This window comes from Cucurbita pepo, chromosome LG17 (genome assembly GCF_002806865.2).
Source record: "Cucurbita pepo subsp. pepo cultivar mu-cu-16 chromosome LG17, ASM280686v2, whole genome shotgun sequence".
Taxonomy (NCBI): Eukaryota; Viridiplantae; Streptophyta; class Magnoliopsida; order Cucurbitales; family Cucurbitaceae; genus Cucurbita; species Cucurbita pepo.
Genome location: NC_036654.1, coordinates 6,036,777 through 6,061,264, shown reverse-complemented (window position 1 = coordinate 6,061,264; position 24,488 = coordinate 6,036,777). Strand labels below are relative to the sequence as shown.

General features: G+C 35.6%; 4 protein-coding genes across 4 annotated transcripts; 2 read left to right on the top strand and 2 right to left on the bottom strand.

The window, feature by feature from the left end:
• Positions 1–488: 488 nt before the first annotated feature.
• On the bottom strand, positions 489–3,139 carry LOC111778101 (protein DEHYDRATION-INDUCED 19-like). Its single transcript, XM_023657752.1, has 5 exons — positions 3,055–3,139; positions 2,816–2,958; positions 1,773–1,850; positions 1,393–1,649; positions 489–765 (listed from the first exon to the last, which is right to left on the bottom strand). The coding sequence occupies exons 1-5, from the start codon at positions 3,137–3,139 to the stop codon at positions 657–659; spliced, it is 672 nt and encodes a 223-aa protein (XP_023513520.1). The 3' UTR covers positions 489–656.
• A 6,589-nt stretch (positions 3,140–9,728) lies between these two features.
• On the top strand, positions 9,729–10,597 carry LOC111778087. Its single transcript, XM_023657732.1, has 3 exons — positions 9,729–10,223; positions 10,304–10,397; positions 10,487–10,597. Exons 1-3 carry the CDS (start codon positions 9,747–9,749, stop codon positions 10,513–10,515), a joined length of 600 nt encoding a protein of 199 aa, XP_023513500.1. The 5' UTR covers positions 9,729–9,746; the 3' UTR covers positions 10,516–10,597.
• On the top strand, positions 10,540–14,818 carry LOC111778807 (two-component response regulator ARR18-like). Its single transcript, XM_023658782.1, has 6 exons — positions 10,540–10,579; positions 13,128–13,493; positions 13,564–13,646; positions 13,727–14,437; positions 14,523–14,579; positions 14,711–14,818. The coding sequence occupies exons 1-6, from the start codon at positions 10,540–10,542 to the stop codon at positions 14,816–14,818; spliced, it is 1,365 nt and encodes a 454-aa protein (XP_023514550.1).
• Positions 14,819–17,274: 2,456 nt separating this feature from the next.
• On the bottom strand, positions 17,275–19,074 carry LOC111779254 (pectinesterase-like). The gene is made up of 2 exons (XM_023659369.1): positions 18,120–19,074; positions 17,275–18,043 (listed from the first exon to the last, which is right to left on the bottom strand). The coding sequence occupies exons 1-2, from the start codon at positions 19,072–19,074 to the stop codon at positions 17,346–17,348; spliced, it is 1,653 nt and encodes a 550-aa protein (XP_023515137.1). The 3' UTR covers positions 17,275–17,345.
• Positions 19,075–24,488: the final 5,414 nt, after the last annotated feature.

Here is a 24,488-nt window from a genome sequence, read left to right as displayed (position 1 = left end):
TGAGGAATATTTCCATGATAATGGAATACACGCATTAATGATCTATGATGATCTTAGTAAACAAACGGTGGCATACTGACAAATGTCATTATTGTTAAACTTGCTATCCTCTTGCCTAACAGGCAAAGATTTACCTATGAAAGTTTTTTTCGTCGTTAAAGTCGAGAGAAAAGTCTCTAAAGCCCTCGAGCTACTTACTCATTCACCTCTCCAACTCGACTTCTCTTACCTCTTTCACCTATCCGATCTTATCTTAGGATGACTTACAGGTTGGTTCAGTAACTCTTTTCTTGAATGAGATAAAGCTAATTGAAGAACCTTTACCGTCGAGACCAATCCCACGTGGACAACACAACTATTGCAGACTATCACAAGAACACCAGACACTTGGAACCTATAATGTTTTCTGTGGCAATCCAGTCTCTTGGTTGTAGTTAAGACTAATTTATGACAAGAAGCAGGAAAGCAAGGAGCTGAGGCGTAGCACAAGAGACAGAATGCTTACACTTTCTAACCATATTTACGAAGCCAAATTCATATATTCCTACGTCGTGTTCCCATTACAGTAATATGGAGGTTGAAATAAACACTAATCATAATACCATTTCCTACAAATATGATATAGCATCCCTCTTCTTCTGCCTTTGTGATGTCTATTATAAATTGTCGCCTAAGATGATGGAGAAAACTAGCCCCCGTACGAAGTCCGATCTCCGAGTCTTCTCTTCTTGGTTTGTGTCTGGTAGAGAAGGTAACCCGACATCCCTACATATGCATATTTAACATCATTAGGTTGGAGAGGATGAGTTTTGGGATATGAGGCATCTCCATCACAGAAGTTATAGAGTTGCTACGAATGAAATGACAGTAAGGAGAGCAAAAATAACTCGACCAACACAAACAACTCGATTCGAATATAAAGGCATGAAACTGAAACAGGATCATTTTACAGTTCAATGACAGTATAACTCCGAAGCTACAATGACCCTGTATGACCCTAAAAGGAAAATGGAAACCAAAATAAAACTGCAACGTAGCTCGAACCATGAGTTTAGAAAGCGAGTGGAACTAAATATTTAACTCCTGACATATCTTTGAACTATTTGTCATTAGCTGCACGATCGACGAAGTGTGTAAGTTTATAATAGCCTTAAACATATTGTGACACTCACAACAGTAACTCAGGGTTATTTAAGCTCGTAGGAGAAGCAGGACATCTCTGAACTTATACAGAAAACATTTTAAATAACAAACCAAAATGCATGCCTAAGAAGCAGAAAAAATCATAATTATGATGAACAGATGCAGGTACAAAGTGTGTAAGTTTCAAATCAGATCAAACACATCATCTTTTAATATAAGAGGCATCGAGAAGCATATTTCGGTGCTTACCTTTCCGACAGTGTATCGTCTAAATCTTTTTCCTCCATTTTTTCTATACTTGAAGGCCCGGGCCGAACAGTTTCAGACTCATTGATGACAGGTGCATTGCATAAAAATGACAGCAATGGATCAGGTGCCATCTTGGAGGTGGAATGCAGAGAAGAAAACCCAGAAAGAGTTCTTACATGATCATCTAGTAACTCTTTCCTCTCGAAAGAAAGACTTTGAGGGAAATCGTCTTTATCAAATTTCAATCTTTGTTGACTGTAATCTCAAGTTAAGGAAAAGAACGTATGGATTCGGATATAAACAAGAAACAGAAAAACATCTGAGAGCTTTACAAAATTGGGGAAACTTAACCATATCGAAACAATGAAAGAAAAGGATATATTAAATATATCTCCATGTTGCATCGTTATATGTCCAACCATATTCTCTCCCACGCTTGTAGAACAAATAGGACATATCTGGAAATGCATGAAACCAAACGCATGAAAAACCACAAAAAAGACAAACAAATTTCAAAAGAAGGTATAGAAAGATCACAAAAGCATGCAGAAAATGTTAGGATCGCACGACAACGCTCACACTCGATGTAGATGAACACAAAGAATAGGAGAGAGAAAATGCAAGGAGGAATATTGGCTAAAGGTTTAGATGGATGACTTCAAGTACATACCTAAAGTCATCCATACAAATCCTTTAGCCAATATTCCTCCTTAACTTTTCTCTCTTCGGTTCTTCGTGTTCATCTAAATCGAGAGTGTGTGTTTTTGTGCAATCCGATGCCGACATAAGAGTGTGTGTTTTCGTGTTCATCTAAAAAGATCTTTAAACTTTCAACGCTGATGCCGACATAATAATCATACACGAACATTCTTGACCGGAGGCAAGACAAGCACACGAGTATAACATCCACGGGAGGAAGAAAAAAATCTAAAGGAAAATACCACCACGCTACCACGTTATCCGAGCTACAGACACGCTACCACGTTATCCGAGCTACAGACAACCATAGCAATCTAATTTTCCAGGTCAAGTCCAATAGAACAATACATTAAGCAACAGAGCAGTACCAACATCTGATATTAGTAGGTGGGTTAATGATGATAAAGTCTATAACAACGAATAAGAGGATAGATCAGAAAGGGGCTTCTTATAGTCATGAAACAAGTTCCAACAAAAACTTGAAATGAAAAAGTTGCACAATAAGATCAAAACACTGAACGTTAACAAACAACAGGACAATGCCTTGAACTTGAAGTTCAAACTCACTCAAAGAAGACAATCAAAATAAGAACTATGAACTGACCCAAATCTCGAGAGTCAGAAAATGCAAGCAAGTTTTTGGTTGATACCACATATCAAGGGAAATATTTCGAATCTCCTACTAAAAAAAAAAAAAAAAGAAGAAGTTAAGCGATTGTCTTACTCCAAACTTGGCTTCTACGGGATGTTCGTCATCAATATGGCAGCATAACTCAACCAAATCAAATTCCTCAGGACAAAACGGGCAAGGATATTCCGAATTCAAATCATCATCCCCATCCACTTCCTCGTAATCAAAATAAAAATCTACAAAACCAAACAGAATTCATTCAAACCAAAAACCCCCAAAAACAAAACCTAAACCACAGAAAATGAGTAAATTAAGATCGAGAAACGACTAACGCGACTGGGATTTTAACTGAGAGTTCCTCAAAGCATCAGCAACAGCAGAATCAGAGAATCCATAGCTATAAGCTTCACTTTCCATTCTCAAATTCAAATTNGAATTCGATTCAGGGGTCAGAAACCGTACGAAACGTGGATGAATTCTTCAACACCCTTCGGCGAAATCTCTTAAGCGGCACCGTTCGTGGTTCTTGAAGAAAAGACGAAGAAATTAAGTAACTCTCGCTCGCGATTGAGGAGTTATAAGGTCAACGAGATTTGGCTGGTGATCCCTTAGCGAACACGATTTCTGACTCTGAGATGACCAAGAAAGAAACTCCCGCGTTTTACCGTCAAACAACCAGGGACCGCCGATTATGGATTAGGACTCCTATTCCCCTTTTTGCCCTCATCACAATATTACTGAAAATCTCCCGTGATATATTGTTGGGGAAAAAGTGCTGGGGTTATTATTGTCTTTTCCTATTGTTTGCCGTCTTACAACCTTTTCATAAAACAAATCTAAAAAAACAAACATTTAATTTAGTTTTCTTCCACACATTTATCTCTATAATTTCAATTTTAAATTATGTATTTATTAACATTTAGTTCTTTTTATTTTAGTATTTTAACAACTCAAAATTATTATTTTTAAATTTATATTTATATTTCTTAAATAATTAATAAAAAAATTAAACTTAAATTTCGATATTTTAAAGAATTGGATGACATTTATGTTATTGATGAATTAAATATATTTTCTTGATAAAAAAATATGAGAATTTTAGGCTTGAAATTACTTTTTTTAGTATGAGAATTAAAATAAATTATATATTAAAAAAAGGACTAAAATGAAAAAGGTAATATATTAAGTATGAGCCCACTCACAGCCAATTTTGAAAACGGAGGAACAAAAGAGAGCCCACTCAGGCCCAATTATGGGAAGCCCATTCCACCTAAAAGCCCAATTGTAAAGCCCATTCCACTTACAGACCCAATTATGAGAAGCCCATTCCACCCACAGATCCAATTATGAGAAAATTAAAAAAAAAAAAATTAATAATAATAATAATAAACAAATAAATGAATTAAAAACAACTAAAAACTTAAAATATAATGTAAATAGATTAACATGGACTCTGGGATTAGTACATTTTTTTTTTCTCAAAAATAAATATTATATAATTCTAAATTTCTAAATATTTCAAAACTAAAAATTAATATTATAATAATATTGATTAAAAATTAAACATCTTTAAATAATAGTTTTGAAATATTTTTCATAAGATAGAATATTTTTTTTGTATAAGTATTTATATAAAGATGCATTTTATAAAACTTACCGAAACTACGATACTATCGATGTTCGAAAAAAAATTTAAAGATATTTTTAATAATAACTTAAAAAATAAATATTAATTTAAATTTTATCCGAGTTGTTTGGATTATATTTGATTTAGTTATTTGAATTAGATTTGATTTAGTCGATGTATTCTGTACTATATAAGAGCCCATTTTATTGTTCAATACAACGTAAGATTTCTCCCAATTTATCTTATTTTTACAGTTTTCTCCTTGTGTTCAGATAAATTAAAACTCGACCTATAATCAAAGTGTAAACAAGTTGATATAGACTCGGTTAACAAACGTCCCACAATTCGACTGGTACATTCTGATTTGTAGACTCTTGATTAACAAACGTCTCACAATTCGATTAATACAGATTTTTTTCTAAAAAAAATGTTGAATATTAAAAATATTAATAATCGAATCAGACAATCATACAAACAACATACAATTCGATAGTAATGAGAGTATACTGAGTTATTTTTAGTTTTTTTAATTAAAAAAATCGGTATAATTTTTTTTTTATAATTTAAAAAAAAAATCAAATCTGAGATTTGAAATTTAGTTATAATTTAAAAAAAAAAATCAGATTTGAAATTTAGTTCTAATTTAAAAAAAAAATCAAAACTGATATTTCAAATTTAGCTATAATTTTAAAAAAAAATCAAATTTAGTTATAATTTTTAAAAAAAAAAATCAGAGATTTGGTCAGTTTGCGAGATTTCATCCAATAAATCACCCAAATTTAAATTTCAAAATTCACTTATATTCAAAATCAACTTTACCTCTAAAATTGATCGATAAAATTATAAATTTGAGGCCGTTTAACATCGATACATTTGAGCTGTTTAACGTCGATATTGTACCATTCAAAATTACACTAATAATCTTAATGATATTATAAATTTGAGATGTTAACGTCGGTAGTATTCAAAATTACACTAATAATCATGTTTAACATCGATACAGTACTATTCAAGAGTACTACACTAATAATCTTATTTAACATCTGTACCGTTACTATTCAAAATTACACTAATAATATCATCATTGGAATTGTAACGTAGAGATCGATAACACTAATGGACAAAATTTATTATATGATATATTTAAGAACAATATTTAATTGTATGAAAATTCAACCCAAATGGTGAATAATAAATAAATAAATACCTAAACCTTAAAAATCACTGATGGGAGGATTCCTGAACGTGCCCATCCTACAACACCATGACAAAATAGTTCTACTTGTGATCCTTTGTAAGTCTCTTTGTACTCTCTCAAGAGCTTGTGACAAAGATAATCATGCATTACATTATTTTCCATACCTAAAAACATTGTTAGCTAACTGATTCGGCCATGGGTTTGGATCGAAAATATGTTCTTGTGTCTGATAACACTCCGAAAATAACATGTTGGGTTGGAGATTCGATGCTTGTCCTGATGCTTCCAGTATAGGCCAAGGATGTTCCTCGTGTTTCAGGGCTTCCTGATTCAACCATGGGTTTGGGTTGAAAACATGTTCTTGTGTTTGATAACATTCTGAAAATAACGTGTTGGGTTGGAGATTCGATGCTTGTCCTGATGCTTCCATTACAGGCTGAGGATGTTCCTCCCATGCCAGGGCTTCCTGATTCGACCATGGGTTTGGATTGAAAACGTGTTCTTGTGCTTGATAACACTCCGAAAATAACGTGACAGGTTGGAGATCCGATGCTTGTCCTGATGCTTCCATTACAAGCCGAGGATGTTCCAAGGCTTCCTGATTCGACCATGGGTTTGGATTGAAAACATGTTCTTGTGTCTGATAACACTCCGAAAATAACGTGTTGGGTTGGAGATTCGATACTTGTCCTGATGCTTCTATGACAGGCCAAGGATGTTCCTCCCGTTCTAGGGCTTCCTGATTCGACCATGAGTTTGGATTGAAAACATGTTCTTGTGTCTGATAACACTCTGAAAATAACGTGTTGGGTTGGAGATTCGATACTTGTCCTGATGCTTCCATGACAGGCCAAGGATGTTCCTCCCGTTCTAGGGCTTCCTGATTCGACCATGGGTTTGGATTGAAAACATGTTCTTGTGTCTGATAACACTCCGAAAATAACGTGTTGGGTTGGAGATTCGATACTTGACCTGATGCTTCCATGACAGGCCAAGGATGTTCCTCCCGTTCTAGGGCTTCCTGATTCGACCATGGGTTTGGATTGAAAACATGTTCTTGTGTCTGATAACACTCTGAAAATAACGTGTTGGGTTGGAGATTCGATACTTGTCCTGATGCTTCCATGACAGGCCAAGGATGTTCCTCCCGTTCTAGGGCTTCCTGATTCGACCATGGGTTTGGATTGAAAACATGTTCTTGTGTCTGATAACACTCCGAAAATAACGTGTTGGGTTGGAGATTCGATACTTGACCTGATGCTTCCATGACAGGCCAAGGATGTTCCTCCCGTTCTAGGGCTTCCTGATTCGACCATGGGTTTGGATTGAAAACATGTTCTTGTGTCTGATAACACTCCGAAAATAACGTGTTGGGTTGGAGATTCGATACTTGTCCTGATGCTTCCATGACAGGCCAAGGATGTTCCTCCCGTTCTAGGGCTTCCTGATTCGACCATGAGTTTGGATTGAAAACATGTTCTTGTGTCTGATAACACTCTGAAAATAACGTGTTGGGTTGGAGATTCGATACTTGTCCTGATGCTTCCATTACAAGCCGAGGATATTCCTCCCGTTCAAGGGCTTCCTGATTCGACCATGAGTTTGGATCAAAAACATGCTCTTGTGTCTGACAACACTCTGAAAATAACGTGTTAGGTTGGAGATCCAATGCTTGTCCTGATGCTTCTGTTACAGGCCGAGGATGTTTCTCCCGTTCTAGGGCTTCCTGATTCAACCATGGGTTTGGATGGAAAACATGTTTTTGTGTCTCATAACACTTCAAAAATAACATGTCGAGTTGGAGATTCGATGCTTGTCCTGATGCTTCCATTATAGGCTGAGGATGTTCCTCCCGTTCCAGGGCTTCTTGTTGGATATCTAATGAAGGACATGAACTTACGTCGTCGTCTTTAAAAGATTTATCAACCTTAAGATCATATCTTTTAAGATGCAACCGATATTTCTGCACTTATAATTATACATTAGCTTCAAAATTAACCCAAATAATTCAAATCTATATCTATATATACCTGAAGGTGGCTACCAACAATGGCTCTAGTGATATTTCGAACGCCATGATTTCTCATAAACTCTAAAATCTTCCTTGGAACTGCTTCTACATTAATCAAATAATGAATTAGTCAAGGTTTGAAATAACTCGAGCTAGTTAATGTTGTTGAGTATCATCAGGGCACTTACTGTCTAAAGTATTGAAAGCGTGAATGAATATTTCATGGAGTTCATTCGTCCAAACGAATCGTTGTTTTTTGAATTCTTCTCGTCGTTCGATCGTCTTTAAACGTTCAGAGTCGAAATGTGTGGTTTCTACTTCTCCACCGCACGTGGCTGAGGAACCCCCTCCTCTGGCAAATTCATGGAGGGCGGCAGTCTCCAAGTCGCCAGAATTAATATCTAGTGAACCTCGAATAAGAGATAAAGAACTCAATAAAGGAAAAAAAAAAACATGAAATTTGAGTAAAATTTAGAATGAACTTACAAACATCTTGGAGTGTTGGGTCATCGGTAGTCGATCGATCAAGCAGTTTGGGGAAGTCATTGACCATTGACATCTGATACTCAAAAAAGTCAAAAACTTCTAAATTTTTCAAATCATTTTTTCGGTGAAAACACGAGCGTATATATAGAATATAAGTGTATTACTTTTATTGATATTCATCGATATCTTAATGTAAATTACAAGTTTAGCCCGTATCGAGAATTGTTGCTATATTCTCTCCTATTTTAAATTTTTTTTATCGTGTTGATTTTTTTAAATTTTATTTAATAGAACTCTTATCAGCTATTTACTAGGTTTTATGTTTTATTAAACTATGTACCAATTCTAATTTTTTTAATAAATATTGTTTTTCAAATTATTTTAATTAGTAACAAAATTGACATAAAAGATTTGATCGGGTAACCAATCATACACTTCGAATTTCGAAAACGTAATATTTTATTTTTTATTTATTCAAAATTAACGGTAAAAATATCTTTAAATTTGTTAAAAGTTTAAAAATATTATTGAAACTCGTTAAATTTAAAATTAAAAAATTAAATTAAATTTAGAGTTCATTTAATTAGTAACAGAAAAATAGTACCGAAGGTTTAAATTCCTTAAAATTAGGATTTTTTTTAGGGTCCTTTATAAAAGCCTATTCGAAGGGGTTGAAATTTGGTATTTACATTCCATCTTGACTCTCAATACTCATCTGGCGGCTGGCGGCTGGCGGCGGGCGGCGGGGGCGGGCGGTGCTCTAAGCTCAATCTCTCAAAAGTTCTTATTTTTCCACCAAATTATGAGTTTTTGTTCTTATTTGTTTCTTTATGCAGTGATGATTCTTCCTGATTTCTCCGATGATGTCCCCTCCGATGGGTTTGATGTTCATGGCGGCGGCGCTGATTATATTGTTCAACCCACTGCGCCTAATCAACCATCGAAGGACAACCCTTCCTTTGTCTCGGCGGATGTAAACCCGGTCGGCGTTCCCCATTCCTCCGGCGATGTCGATGGACGAGTTGGAATCTTGCCCGTAATCGATGATCGGACCAGAAGAAACAGTTCTTTGAACGCTAAATCTTCCAAGAAGAAGAATGGTTATTATCATCGTCGGAATGGAGAGAAGAAGGAACGTCTCATATGGACGCCAGAGCTTCATCAATGTTTTCTTGAATATTATAACCAATCTCCGAACGAGAGTAAGTTCTTAAATTTACCCTAAACCCTAATGGCAAATTATTAACCCTAAACCCTAAACCCTAATGGCAAATTATTAATCCTAAACCCTAAACCCTAATTGTAGAGCGAGTTCCGAAGAAGATTTTGGAGGAGATGAGACGGAAATTTCCATACGTTACGCGAGAAAACGTTGCGAGCCATCTTCAAGTAAATTTTCTTTGTCTTTCTTTCAATTTTTGTTTTCGTTCTTGTGAATTGTTTGATCTAACATAACTTTTCGATGCAGAAACATCGATTATATCTTAAACACTCGAACAACAAAGAACCGGAAAAGTTATCAAAACCCTCCACCAAATCAGTACCTCGCAAACAGATCAATGAAGAATCCAATATCCATCAAATTCTCAATAACACAGCCATTTCCACTTGCCCTAATGCTATTCTTCCTCACCAAAGCCATTCAATTTCCATAAACCCTAATACACAGCCACCTCTCCATACCCATACTCTCCAAGAACCAATGCAAAATCAAGTCTTTTCTCAATTTGATGATACCCATCTTATAGAACAAGACATAGTGCTGATGCCATCTTCGTTCGACCCGTGGAACGATCTTCCCTATTCGAATACGATGAATGTCATTGACCCTTTTGGAGGGCAATCATCAAATGCAGCTTCATGTTTCCCTGTTATGGTTGACAATTTTGCTCCTCCAATGCTATCTAATCATCAATTAGTGATATCCAACATTGATGCCAATGGTTATGGTTATGGCAATGGTAATAGCTTTTATCCTATGATGGGTAACACTTTTGGAGATTCGAGTATCGATAATTACTCCATTGGTGCTCTCCCAAATATTAATGATTATAACATGAATTTCCAATTGGATAATGTTCAAGTTTATGATATCCACAATATCTATGCTCTTGGAACGTATCCTGATCCTTTGCTGTTCGATTATCCTTTGAATTCCAATGTCCAAAACGAGTTGCAGGTTGGTACATTTAAGATTGTTTATATATGATTCGATTCGATTTGATTTGATTTATACGAATCGTTTGTTGTATTGAGCAGGTGCAAGATTTTGATCAAGCTGTTCAATCCCTGTTATATCCACCAGCTACTCATCTAGTAGACTACTATGCTTCTACATTGCCACAAATTTATGGTAGCCGCCATCTTTACTGACTCTATTTTTTAGTTCGAAAAACGATGCATCGTTTCTTGATTATGATTCTTATATGAATGTGAATGTAGATAATCGAGAGGAAGAACACTACGAGTGAAAGAACGGACGAAGAACGCGAGCGATGGATGGAAATAACGGATGGGGGCGCGACGATGGAATCGGTTGGTCTTAGGTTTTAGCTTTGTTCATAGGATGTAAATATGTAGCTGCAGCAGATTCATTTAGGTCTTGTCTTTCTTTCTTCTAGGAATGTTAGATGTGGCACAGTATTATTTCTTTAGTTATTGATTTTAATAAATTTAGTTATTGGTTTTATTTGAAAGTTTTTTAAAACAAAAAAAAAAAAAAAAAAAAAAAAAAAAAAAAAAAAAAAAAAAAAAAAANATCGAAACAATGAGAATCAAGATTTTATTCAATTCAAAATAATAAATTATTTAATAAAAAAATATTGAAAAAAAAAATGTTAATGGAACAAAAAAAACAGACAATACTTATAAAAGTTATTATATTGTTTTATTTAGAAATATATATTTTTAAACTCTCTTAAAATGACAATGAAATAAAATAAATTATTTAGAAATATATATTCTAAAAGTTATTATATTGTTTTATTTAGAAATATATATTTTTAACCTCTTGGTAACAAAAATAAAATAAATTATTTAGAAATATATATTTTTAACTCTTAAAATGACGAAAATAAAAAGTACTATATTTTTTTATTTAGAAATTAAATAAAATAAATGAGGTACTATATTTTTTTTTATTTAGAAATGAAATAAAATAAAAGAGGTACTATATTTTTTTTTATTTAAAAATATATATTTTTAGAATATTAAAANTTTTTTATTTAGAAATGAAATAAAATAAAAGAGGTACTATATTTTTTTTTATTTAAAAATATATATTTTTAGAATATTAAAATGACATGAAATAAAATAGAAAAGTACTATATTTTTATATTTAGAAATATATGTTTTTAGCCATCTTTAATATATTGGTATTATTTAGAATGAAATCGAGTGAGTGAAGGAAAGAAATTGATACGACTTGGTGGTCGTTAAACGATTATTTTCACGCGATATTCCCAATGGTGGAGGGCCTCATGATTTTTTGATCCTTTCACTTAGATTTCAACTCGGAATGTCTCAACTCGATACGACCTTAACAAAGGTCTTAAAGTGTATAATGTTTCAACTCGGAACTTGTTGTAAGTGCTACAACTAATAACAACATAGAAACTACGTCTTGTTTGGGCCAGAAGATGTAAAAGTCTATTAAGATAATAGGAAAGTCGACAGTAGAAGAACGAGCCAAAAGATGTAAAAGTCTGTTAAGATAATAGGAAAGTCGACAATAGAAGAACGAGCCAGAAGAGGTAAAAGTCTGTTAAGATAATAGAAAAGTCGACAATAAAAGAACGAAGGGTGGAGTCTATAGAGTCTGCCTATGTTCAAGATCCAAAAGAATGAGACGACACATATCCGAAAGAATGAGACGACAGATCTATGACATGCAAGATTGGGACATGTTAGCTACCATAAGTTGAAGCCCGAAAGAACCACAGATCTATGACATGCCAGACATATTAGCTATCATAAGTTGATGGGACATGTTAGCTACCTTAAGTTGAGGCTTATATTAGCTACCATAAGTTAAGCTGATTATGGAGAAATCCATGCTCAATACGATAAGATATAATTTCTTTTTTAATTTCTTTTTTAGTTTAAATGATTAAATTTAGTACGGTATTCTTAATATAAATTTTAAATTGGAAAATGATAGTTTTTAAAAAAAAAAAATTAAAATAAACGTACTAAAAAATTATATTTTATTAATGAATTATTTTCTAGATCAATGTTATTTACTCGTTTTACACTACCATCATGCCAGGACTATATGCTACTCCCGTGTGCTTGACCAACTATTACCATGCAAGAGCGTATATATATAATCTAAGCGTTTCTTATTTGAATGATATCTCCGATTTAAAAATAGTATTATTTTATTAATCTTTTTAGTTTTTATTGATATTCATCGATATCTTAACGTAAATTACAAGTTTAGCCCTTTAATTTTGAAGTTCTTTTGTATCGAGAATTGTTGCTATATTCTCTCCTATTTTAAATTTTTTTTATCGTGTTGATTTTTTAAAAATTTATTTAATAAAACTCTTATCAGCTATGTACTAGGTTTTATGTTTTATTAAACTATGTACCAATTCTAAATTTTTTAATAAATATTGTTTTTCAAATTATTTTAACTAGTAACAAAATTGACATAAAAGATTTGGTCGGGTAACCAATCATATACTTCGAACTTCGAAAACGTAATATTTTATTTTTTATTTATTCAAAATTAACGGTAAAAATATCTTTAAATTTTTTAAAGGTTTAAAAATATTATTGAGACTCGTTAAATTTAAAATTAAAAAATTAAATTAAATTTAGAGTTCATTTAATTAGTATCAGGAAAATAGTATACAGAAGGTTTAAATTCCTTAAAATTAGGATTTTTTTTAGGGTCGTTTACTAAAAGCCTCTTCTAAGGGGTTGAGATTTGGTATTTACATTCCAGATTCTCAATACTCATCTGGCGGCTGGCGGCTGGCGGCGGGCGGCGGGCGGTGCTCTCTAAGCTCAATCTCTCAAAAGTTCTTATTTTTCCACCAAATTATGAGTTTTTGTTCTTATTTGTTTCTTTATGCAGTGATGATTCTTCCTGATTTCTCCGATGATGTCCCCTCCGATGGGTTTGATGTTCATGGCGGCGGCGCTGATTATATTGTTCAACCCACTGCGCCTAATCAACCATCGAAGGACAACCCTTCCTTTGTCTCGGCGGATGTAAACCCGGTCGGCGTTCCCCATTCCTCCGGCGATGTCGATGGACGAGTTGGAATCTTGCCCGTAATCGATGATCGGACCAGAAGAAACAGTTCTTTGAACGCTAAATCTTCCAAGAAGAAGAATGGTTATTATCATCGTCGGAATGGAGAGAAGAAGGAACGTCTCATATGGACGCCAGAGCTTCATCAATGTTTTCTTGAATATTATAACCAATCTTCGAACCAGAGTAAGTTCTTAAATTTACCCTAAACCCTAGTGGCAAATTATTAACCCTAAACCCTAAACCCTAATTGCAGAGCGAGTTCCGAAGAAGATTTTGGAGGAGATGAGACGGAAATTTCCATACGTTACGCGAGAAAACGTTGCGAGCCATCTTCAAGTAAATTTTTTTTTGTCTTTCTTTCTATTTTTGTTTTCATTCTTGTGAATTGTTTGATCTAACATAACTTTTCGGTGCAGAAACATCGATTATATCTTAAACACTCGAACAACAAAGAAGAGGAAAAGTTATCAAAACCCTCCACCAAATCAGTACCTCGCAAACAGATCAATGAAGAATCCAATATCCATCAAATTCTCAATAACACAGCCATTTCCACTTGCCCTAATGCTATTCTTCCTCACCAAAGCCATTCAATTTCCATAAACCCTAATACACAGCCACCTCTCCAAACCCATACTCTTCAAGAACCAATGCAAAATCAAGTCTTTTCTCAATTTGATGATACCCATCTTATAGAACAAGACATAGTGTTGATGCCATCTTCGTTCGACCCGTGGAACGATCTTCCCTATTCGAATACGATGAATGTCATTGACCCTTTTGGAGGGCAATCATCAAATGCAGCTTCATGTTTACCTGTTATGGTTGACAATTTTACTCCTCCAATGCTATCTTATCATCAATTAGTGATATCTAACATTGATGGCAATGGTTATGGCAATGACAATGGTAATAGCTTTCATCCTATGATGGGTAACACTTTTGGAGGTTTGAGTATCAATAATTACTCCAATGGTGCTCTCCCAAACACTGTTGATTATAACATGAATTACCAATTGGATAATGTTCAATTTCATGATATCAACGATATCTATGCTCTTGGAAACTATCCTGATTCTTTGCAGTTCGATTATCCTCTGAATTTCAATTTCCAAAACGAGTTGCAGGTGAGTTTATTTAAGATTGTTTATGTATGATTTGATTCGATTCGATTTGATTCGATTCCTACGAATCGTTTGTTGTATTGAGCAGGTGCAAGATTTTGATCAAGCTGTTCAATCCATGTTATATCCACCAGCTACTCATCTAGTAGACTACTATGCTTCTACATTGCCACAAATTTATGGTAGCCGCCATCTTTACTAACTCTCTCTATTTTTTTAGTTTGAAAAATGATGTATTGTTTCTCGATGATGATTCTTATATGAATGTGAATGTAGATAATCAAGAGGAAGGACACTATGAATGAAAGAACGAACGAAGAACGCGAGCGATGGATGGATGAACGGATGGGGGCGACGATGGAATTGGTTGGTCTTAGGTTTTAGCTTTGTTCATAGGATGTAAATATGTAGCTGCAGCAGATTCAGTGGCATTTAGGTCTCGTCTTTGAGCTATGTTCAAAGGATTTTGTTTTGTCAGACATTCTTTTTTTAGAAATGTTTAGGATTTAGGGTTTAGATGTGCCACTTATAGTTATTTCTTTAGTTATTGATTTTAATAAAATTCACTCTTATGTGAATTATTTACGAGCTATTTTAATTTTTTCGTGTTCGACCATTTTGTTGTGTTGAGAATATTATGCGGTACTTAGTAAGAAAGAATAATTTATTTCGATAATTTTGAATTGAATAAAATATTGATTCTTGTTGTTTCGATTTTTGTTTTGTTTCAAATGATTCATTGAACAAAAAAAGAAAAGTTGGCTATGAAATAAAATAAAAGAGGTACTATATATTTTTTTTATTTAGAAATATATATTTTTAGCGATATTTCATATATTAATATTATTTAGAATGAAATCGAGTGAATGAAAGAAATTGATACAACTTGGTGGTCCTTAAACGATTATTTTGTGCAAAGGACAATGCTCGGGAAGTTTGCATTCTCTCTCTTCTCGTGGCTTTAGGGCTTCGTATTTTAGTGACATCGGTCAATTCTTGTAAGGGGTCATATCCCGACATTCACGGGATATTCCCATTGGTGGAGGGCCTCATGATTTTTTAATCCTTTCACCTAGATTTCAACTCGGAATTGGAATGTCTCAACTCGATACGACCTAAACAAAGGTCTTAAAGTGTATCACAACTCGGAATCGGAATGTCTCAACTCGATACGACCTTAACAAAGGTCTTAAAGTGTATCATGTACCGAGTATAAAGGAGAACTTGTCGTAAGTGACAACTAACAACATCAGAAACTACGTCTTGTTTGAGTCAGAAGATGTAAAGTCTATCGTTAAGATAATAGGAAAGACAATAGAAGGACGAAGAGCGAAGTCTGTTTATAGAGTCTGCCTATGTTCACAAAACCCGAAAGAATGAGATGACAGATCTATGGCATGCAAGATTGGGACATGTTAGCTATCATAAGTTGAAAAAAAAGCGGATTATGGAGAAATCATTGCTCAACTCGATAAGACCTTAACCGAAGTCAAAGTGTTTCGATTCTTAGATACTTAACACTTTGAGGTAACATCTTTATTGAACACTTTGACATCTTTATTGAACACTTTGAATGTCATGTCTTTATTGAATACTTTGAATGTCACATGTCAAATTGTGACTCGGATCTCGCAGATATTCGATTCTAACAAATGATGATGCTATAGACACAAACCATTATTACAATATCCAGTAACCTCGTCATATATTTATTGATACATTCTTGAAGAGCTCGATATTCTTCTTATCGATCAACGATTATTACAATATCGAGTAACCTCGTCATATATTTAATCTCGCCCTGATATGTTTGCAAATGAAAAGGATCAAAACTAAAATATAAAGATCTTGTTATTTTGAAATTGAAATCTTTTTATTTTTTGGTTAAGATTATATTTGTTGGTTAAGATTATATTTTTTTTATATGTTTGAAAGCTCATAAGTGATTAAAATAATTTTTTTTTATTTTTATATTTTGAAATTTATAACCATTTTTTATTTTAATTTCCTTCATAAGTGATTAAAATTATTATTTTTTTTTTATATTTTGAAATTTATAACCATTTTTCATTTTAATTTCTTTTTTAGTTTAAATGATTAAATTTAGTCCCATATTTTTAATATAAATTTATTTGTAACCGCCAGATCTAGGGTAGAAGAATGGGACCTATTATGGGACATACAATGCATTACAGACGAGATCATTATGCTTCGGATTGTTGATTATTATGGGACCTATCTAACGGAGAGCTATTGGATCAAATGACAAAGACATTGTTGAGAAAACTTTTCCCGAATGAAATGTTTGTAGATATCTGGATAATACACATTCAGTTCAACGAGCCTAATTCTAATTGTTTTGTTCCGAAGCAAACCACGGGGCCCAACCAATGTGGGAGACATCACAATCCACCCCCCTTCGTGGCCCAGCATCCTCGCTGGCATTCTTTCCTCCAATCGATGTGGGATCGCCTACAAATCCACCCCCCTTTGGAGCCTAGCGTCCTTATTAGCACACCACCTCATGTCTACTCCCTTCAGGGAACAGCGAGAAGGCTGGCACATCGCCCGATGTCTGGCGATACCATTTGTAACGACCCAAATCCACAGCTAGCAGATATTGTCCTCTTTAGAATTTCTTTCGGGCTTCTCCTCAAACGCTACTAGGAGAAGGTTTCCACACCCTATAAATGTTTTTTTTTTTTTTTTTTTTTTTTNAACGAACAGTATAAACCAACACATTATTAAAAACGACTAAAATTATATTTTATAGTAATAGTTATTATTAAAATAACCAAAAAATTATATTTTATTAATGAATTATTTTCTCAATAAGAGATGAATGTTATTATAAAAAAATTAAATTCCACTCCTAAAATTCTAGGACTAAATAGCCATAGATCGAACAGTTTTACACTACCATCATGCCCGGACTATATGGTACTCCGGTGCGCTTGATCCAACTATTACCATGAATAAAGAATGCAGGGGTGAAGTCAAGGGCGTGCTTTGCTGAGATTTGTTTAATTCCCCTCCACTTAACTCGATTCTGCGTTGCTGCACCAGGTCCTCTATTTTCGAACTCTGAGTAAAACAGAGTCTTCAGACCAAAATCGGCTTCCCATGGAAGCCACCCTTCAGGTTGTATCAAGTCGTCGATTTGGCATTGCATGATGATGGTTCTTGAGTATTCCTTCCATGGGCGGCCAAGGTAGGACTTGCTGATATGGCGAACAGGAAAGTACTCAGGGTCAGAAGAGATGACGCAGTTCTGGAGTATGATACCGGTGGGCTCTTTCCTCTCGGTTCGGCCTTGGGCAGTGACAATGCATTGTTGATTCTCTAATGGCTTCCTCACAAAGATCTTACAATTCTGGAACACGACAGCAGCGTTGCCAAAGATGAAGTCGATGGTGCCAGTGATGATGCAATCTCGGTAGAATTGACGGTGGGTGTGGGCGTAGAGAGTATCTTGATAGCCATCCATTCTACAATTGTAGAAGATGGACATGTCGGATTGAACTCGAAGTGCCACGGCCTGATGTTTTTCAGCCCCAGCCGAATTCTCGAAACATAAGTCTTTTCCAATGAAGTTGACCCCATCGACCGCTGTTAAGAATATGAAAACATGTTATCACTTGGTTGAATTCACAAGAATGTGATCATAAACTAAATGCTAACTTACCAACGGTAGCAGTTTTGAACGTGTTTACTCCATCCTTGAAATTCTTGCTACCAGTGATCTTGGTCTTATCCATTCCATCTCCAATCATCATGACATAGGTCATGGATTTGTCAACCAATACTGGCTCTTCATAAACTCCTTCCTTAACATAAATAATAAAGGTTTTATTGCTAAACTTCGGGACCTCTTGAAGAGCTTCAGTGATTGTCGTATACTTTCCACTTCCATCTTTAGCCACTATCAGATCGGCGTTAACGTTAGCACCAGTGGCTTGGAGTAGCCCCCGCCTATCATTGACCCATGATGGCTCTTCCTCATCGTACTCGTCTACTCTAAGTTGTCGCCCAAATGATTGAAGCCCCAATGCACGCCACAAAGAGGTCACAATGGCTGTAACCTCACCCACCATCGACAACCCATTGATGGTCATTTCTCTAGACGTCTTCAACAAATTGGTCATCTTTTCCCCAGTATCACCAGGGACATTCTTGAAGCCATCCAAACAAGTTTCTTGATACGTCAATGCGCCACTCAACCAAAGCCTAATTGTCTCAATATAATTAGAGATTCTATTCACAGTAAAACTATCAGTGACTTTATCAAATGACGTTAAAAGATCGTCAACCGCATGATCAATGAGCTCTTCGCACGCATCAACCGCTTGCTTAGCCATTGGGTCAGTAGCTGATTCTTTCAAAGTGGGGGAATTTGCAATGGCCAATTTGAGTTGATCAACGGCATAATGGAATCCTGCCTTGATCAAGTCTCGTGGATCTTTTGAGTCTTTGGTTGCATTCACCAGAACTTTTTCGCAGGTTTCGCGATAAGATGTCGGTTGACATAGAGACTTAACTGCTGCGGTAGACACAACGTCACCCGCCGTGCCGCCACCACTAGCATTGTCGTCGACATTGTCGGCCGCCACCGCCACAGCGGCTAGAAACAGAGATGACATCACAAAGGTAGCAATTTTGTTCTTGCACCCACCGCGGTCATATGCCATGTTTATTCTTTTTTTTCTTATTTTTTTCTTTTTTTTGTTGGGTAATGGGAAATGGGAAGCTGAATAATTGCTTGATGTCTTCTGTTCAACAATGGACTGTTTTTATAGTTGAAGATTTTAACTAATTTCCGACACTACCGTTAATATAGTTAAAGTTGGAGAATTCTGTACCGGTAATTTTTTTAAAAAATAAAATTTTGATTTTTCTCTCTAAATTTAGCTAGTGAGTACTGATTTTTTCTAAATTTAGGATTATGTTTAATTAATTTTAGCTAATTTGGTGTTTAGAATCTTCCGTGATTATGTTAAGTTAATTAAATTAAAATCATTAATTATTAAGTAGAAGTTAATTAACTCAGATAAAATTAATATATTTATAGCTCGAACAATTTGTTTAATTATACTAATATAATAGCATAAGAACACTACTAATTTTGCTTCAATTTATCTTATGAACTACTCATAGATTGTTCGTCATAAAATTCATCTAATTTTGAAATTTTGAATTGAATTAATTAGAGGGTTTAGAGAGCTTTTTTTTGTTTAGATGTTTATCCTATGAACTATGATGTTGGTGGTAAAATTTATCGAATTTCGAATTAGATCAATTAGAAAGAATAGTTTTTTTCAATGGGTTTGAATTGAATTTAAATGAAATCGAGTAGACGAAAGAATTGAATTTTTTTAATCTAATAAGTTCGATGAACAAAAGAAATTGCATAAATTAGAAAAGAGAGAATAAAACTGGATTCATCTTCCATCAAACTTGGACTAGGTCGCGCCGGGTTCCAATTGAATTAATAAAAGAGTGAGAACGAAAATGAAAATGTGATGGCTAGGGTAACAATATCTTACAAGATACTTAAATGCAAAACGGTACTGCGATTCTAAATTTAGAAATCACTATATTACTATATTTTATAATTGATTGCAACCAAATCTTTTATAATTTTATTTCTAGTTACCAACTTCTTTTTTCTTCTTCATTTTGGATCGGAAAATAGAAGAGTTGCATGAATAAAAAATACAAGTGAGGTTCATACTTGTGTAACGAAACCAATATATATAAATAAATAAAAATAAATAATAATAATGGGGGTTGTCGGCAGAGCCGAAAACTCCTGCGAACGCTGGAGTTTTCGCTCGCACACGACCCACAAAGGGCAGCCGAGGGCTGGGATGCCAGAGAACTGGTCCCCGACCTTCAGCCATCCCGAAATGACCTGCAAAGAACGAAAACAGTGAAAAAAAAAACAAGAAGGAACTGAAAACCCCGACGGAACTCCGGTGAAGTCGAACCATACGAGATCGACGTCAAAACCTCCATTTTACATCACAAAAGTAATCCCAGAACCCTCTACACACATCAGGAGTAGGTTTTAGACGAATCCCTTATGCTGAACACCGTCGGCAAGGAAGACGAAACGTCGGACTTTCAAACTCCTCCAGATCCAGGAGTGTGAGGTCCATACAAACGAGATCTGTACCAAAAACGGGGTTAGGGTGAAGAAGAGTCTCGGGAATGGAGGAAAAAAGAGGGAAAAAGGACGTCGAGACGACGTTGTTGAGGAGAGAGAAAGGCCGCCGGAAAATCATGCAGGCAGTCGAGCGAAGAGGACGAAGTCCGACCCAAGGGTCGGATCCCGCAACCCAAAACCAACCTAGTTCCCTTAGGTCGGCCCAGATCCTGACGGTTCCCGCGGCCCAAACCGCATAAGCCAGCCCGCCTGCACTTTTTTCCTTCACCCGCGAACAGCCCTTCACCCGCAAAACGGCCCATCACCTGCGCACGACCCATCACCCGCGTACGGCCCGAGACCCGCGAGCGATCCGATAACCCGCGCCTTGACCCGAGACCCCTGCACACTCGTCGCTCTCTGATTGTGCCACGTGGCACGTCTGCAGCGCGGCTCCCCTCGGCTCCAGCAGGTTAATCGGCTCGGCGGTGGCCTCTCGACTCCGGCGTCTTATTCGGCTCGAGAAGCCTATTTCCAGCCTGTTTGACATCGTTTCAACCCTCCCAGACCTAGTTTCGGCCCTGTTTAAGGTAAAATGTTACATTTTAAAGTCGTATTTAACAAATTCAAGTTGGAAAATTAATTATATTTGTGAAACACTAACGAAAGTGACGAATGAACCGATAGAAACCAACCACCAACGGAGGCGTAGAACGTTCACGAGGAGCTAGGAGTTTACGTTATATTCTAAGAGTACTTCGGCTAAGGCCTACCAAGTAAGTGGCTCACCCGTCGTAGGTTACGCGTTATTTGCTGTATGTTGGCATGTGCCCATGGATTTGCACGTGTCATTAAATTGTATGCTAGTTTAATATGCTTAAGTATGAAATCATGTGAACATGTATGTACGCTATGTATGCTGCTTAGTTTGATGTGATAGGTTATGCATGTGACGATATGTGGTCCTTGAATGATTATGGTATGTTTGTATGGAATATGTGAATGTGAACCGCATGAATTGTATGACATGAAACACGGTAAACTGTCTGGAATCATAACCCCGATATAAATGTGTATGAAATGTGAACTGAAAATGCGAATGACATGAAGCATGGAACGTGATAGGGGGACCTCATGCATTGTGTGTGTTCATGCATCTCGGGGATACCCCCATCCCATCACGAGGGTACGGATCCAATGGCAGGACAACGATCGTTATGCATTGCATAGTGCTACCATGACGGTTCTAGTTTTAACGGGTCCCGACATAAGGGGCTCCCGGAGTATGCCCACCGGATAAGGACAATGGCCCAGCGGTGTGCGAACTAGCTGGTGAGCCCATACTCACACGTATGGGCTGTGTGTAGAGTATATGGTACACGTCCACGATTACCCGTTAGGATTGCACCGTAGGGAAAACGAAACGAAACGATAGGTCCCATCATTTCATTGCATGTGATTGTTGCATAACCTGGGTCACTTACTGAGTATTCTAGAAATACTCAAGCCTCGTGCTACTTTACATTTGCAGATAAGGGCAAGGGTCACTTACTGAGTATTCTAGAAATACTCAAGCCTCGTGCTACTTTACTTTTGCAGATAAGGGCAAGGCACCCATGTGACAACGACGGCGACATCGTACACCTCGGGACCGTGGCACATGCATAGAATAGTTGTTTGTTTTTTTCCATTTCGTAGTCTAGGCTGAATTCGGTTTGCATCATTAGTATAGGTTACTATAGGTTGAAATTTTTGCATAATAAACAAACATTCATTTGGTTTTGTCACTTCCCCTTTATTTTCAATAATGTTTTTTTTTTCTTCTCGTAATCATTTTCTCTTGCACGAGGGCGAGAGTACATGGCATTCATGAGTAGGGTCATTCCGCATTTCAAGGTGTCATTTTCTTTCCGCATTTCAAGGTGTCATTTTCGCGAGAGTACATGGCATTCATGAGTAGGGTCATTCCGCATTTTAAGGTGTAGTAATGACCTTAGATTAAATAGGTAAAATATTAGGGTCGTTACATGTTGTGTTCGAAACAGTGTTAACAAGGGGATTGACCCAATACGCCTAGTCGAGATTGGAATTGAGAAAATTCTATCCCCGTTGTTACAATCATACAATTCATGGGGAGATAAATAAATAGAGTCACCCTTTTCCAAATCCTATTTCTTAATTATAAAATAGGATTTTCGAGATAAGGAATAAACAAACCATGGATAAATCCAAGAGACTCCTTCTTAAATCCAAACGATCTTTTCGTAGGCGTTTGCCCCCGATTCAATCGGGGGATCGAATTGATTATAGAAACATGAGTTTAATTAGTCGATTTATTAGTGAACAAGGAAAAATATTATCTAGACGGGTAAATAGATTGACCTTAAAACAGCAACGCTTAATTACTATTGCTATAAAACAAGCTCGTATTTTATCTTTGTTACCTTTTCTTAATAATGAGAAACAATTTGAAAGAAGGGCGTCTACCGCTGGAACTATTGGTCTTAGAACCAGGAATAAATAGGCTACTCTTCAATTGAATTAAAATGAAAATCCAAACTCAACCGCCGATTGATGCTTTGTTCGAAAAATCCCAAAATCTAGATTTGATTGTCGTGTCGTAAGAAAAAAAAGGAGAAGAAGAATTAATCTTTTTTTTATTGAACATATTTGCTCATTTTGACCACTTTATCATATTTTATCATACTAATTTCTACTTTACCTTCTCGGAGTTCATTCTCGAGAGAACTCCATTTTAAGCATTNTCCCGATCCAATTGATTATAGAAACGTGAGTTTAATTAGTCGATTTATTAGTGAACAAGGAAAAATATTATCTAGACGGGTAAATAGATTGACCTTAAAACAGCAACGCTTAATTACTATTGCTATAAAACAAGCTCGTATTTTATCTTTGTTACCTTTNCATTTTGGATCGGAAAATAGAAGAGTTGCGTGAATCAAAAATACAAGGGAGGTTCATGGCCAAGGGTAAAGATGCCCGAGTAACAGTTATTTTGGAATGTACTCGTTGTGTTCGAAACGGTGTTAATAAGGAATCCGTGGGGATTTCCAGATATATTACTCAAAAGAATCGACACAATACGCCTAGTCGATTGGAATTGAGAAAATTCTGTCCCCGTTGTTACAAACATACGATTCATGGGGAGATAAAGAAATAGATCGAACCAATCGTCTGTGTGTCACCCTTTTCCAATCCAAGGAAGATGCAAAATTACATATATTAAACATATTTTCGATTTAAATATAAACAAACCAAATCCTATTTCTTAATTCTAAATTATTTTAGATCCGATCGAAATAGGATTTTCGGGATAAGGAATAAACAAACCATGGATAAATCCAAGAGACTCCTTCTTAAATCCAAACGATCTTTTCGTAGGCGTTTGCCCCCGATTCAATCGGGGGATCGAATTGATTATAGAAACATGAGTTTAATTAGTCGATTTATTAGTGAACAAGGAAAAATATTATCTAGACCGGTAAATAGATTGACCTTAAAATAGCAACGCTTATCTTTGTTACCTTTTCATAATAATGAGAAACAATTTGAAAGAAGTTTCATAATAATGAAAAACAATTTGAAAGAAGGGCGTCTACTGCTCGAACTATTGGTCTTAGAACCAAGAATAGATAGATAATCCAAACTCAACCGAGAACCACCCTCCCCTTTATTTAGATTTGATTGTCGTGTGTCGTAAGAAAAAAAAAAAAAAAAAAAAATCTTATTTTATGATCTCATTGGAAATCATATAAAGACAATTCCTATTTAATATTGCGATTTGAGCAAGTATTTTACTATGAAGAAGCAACGGCCTCTTGTACAGATTGTATATGAATCTACTATAACGGTAGTCTACCTTATTATATCAAATTATATAACGGTAGT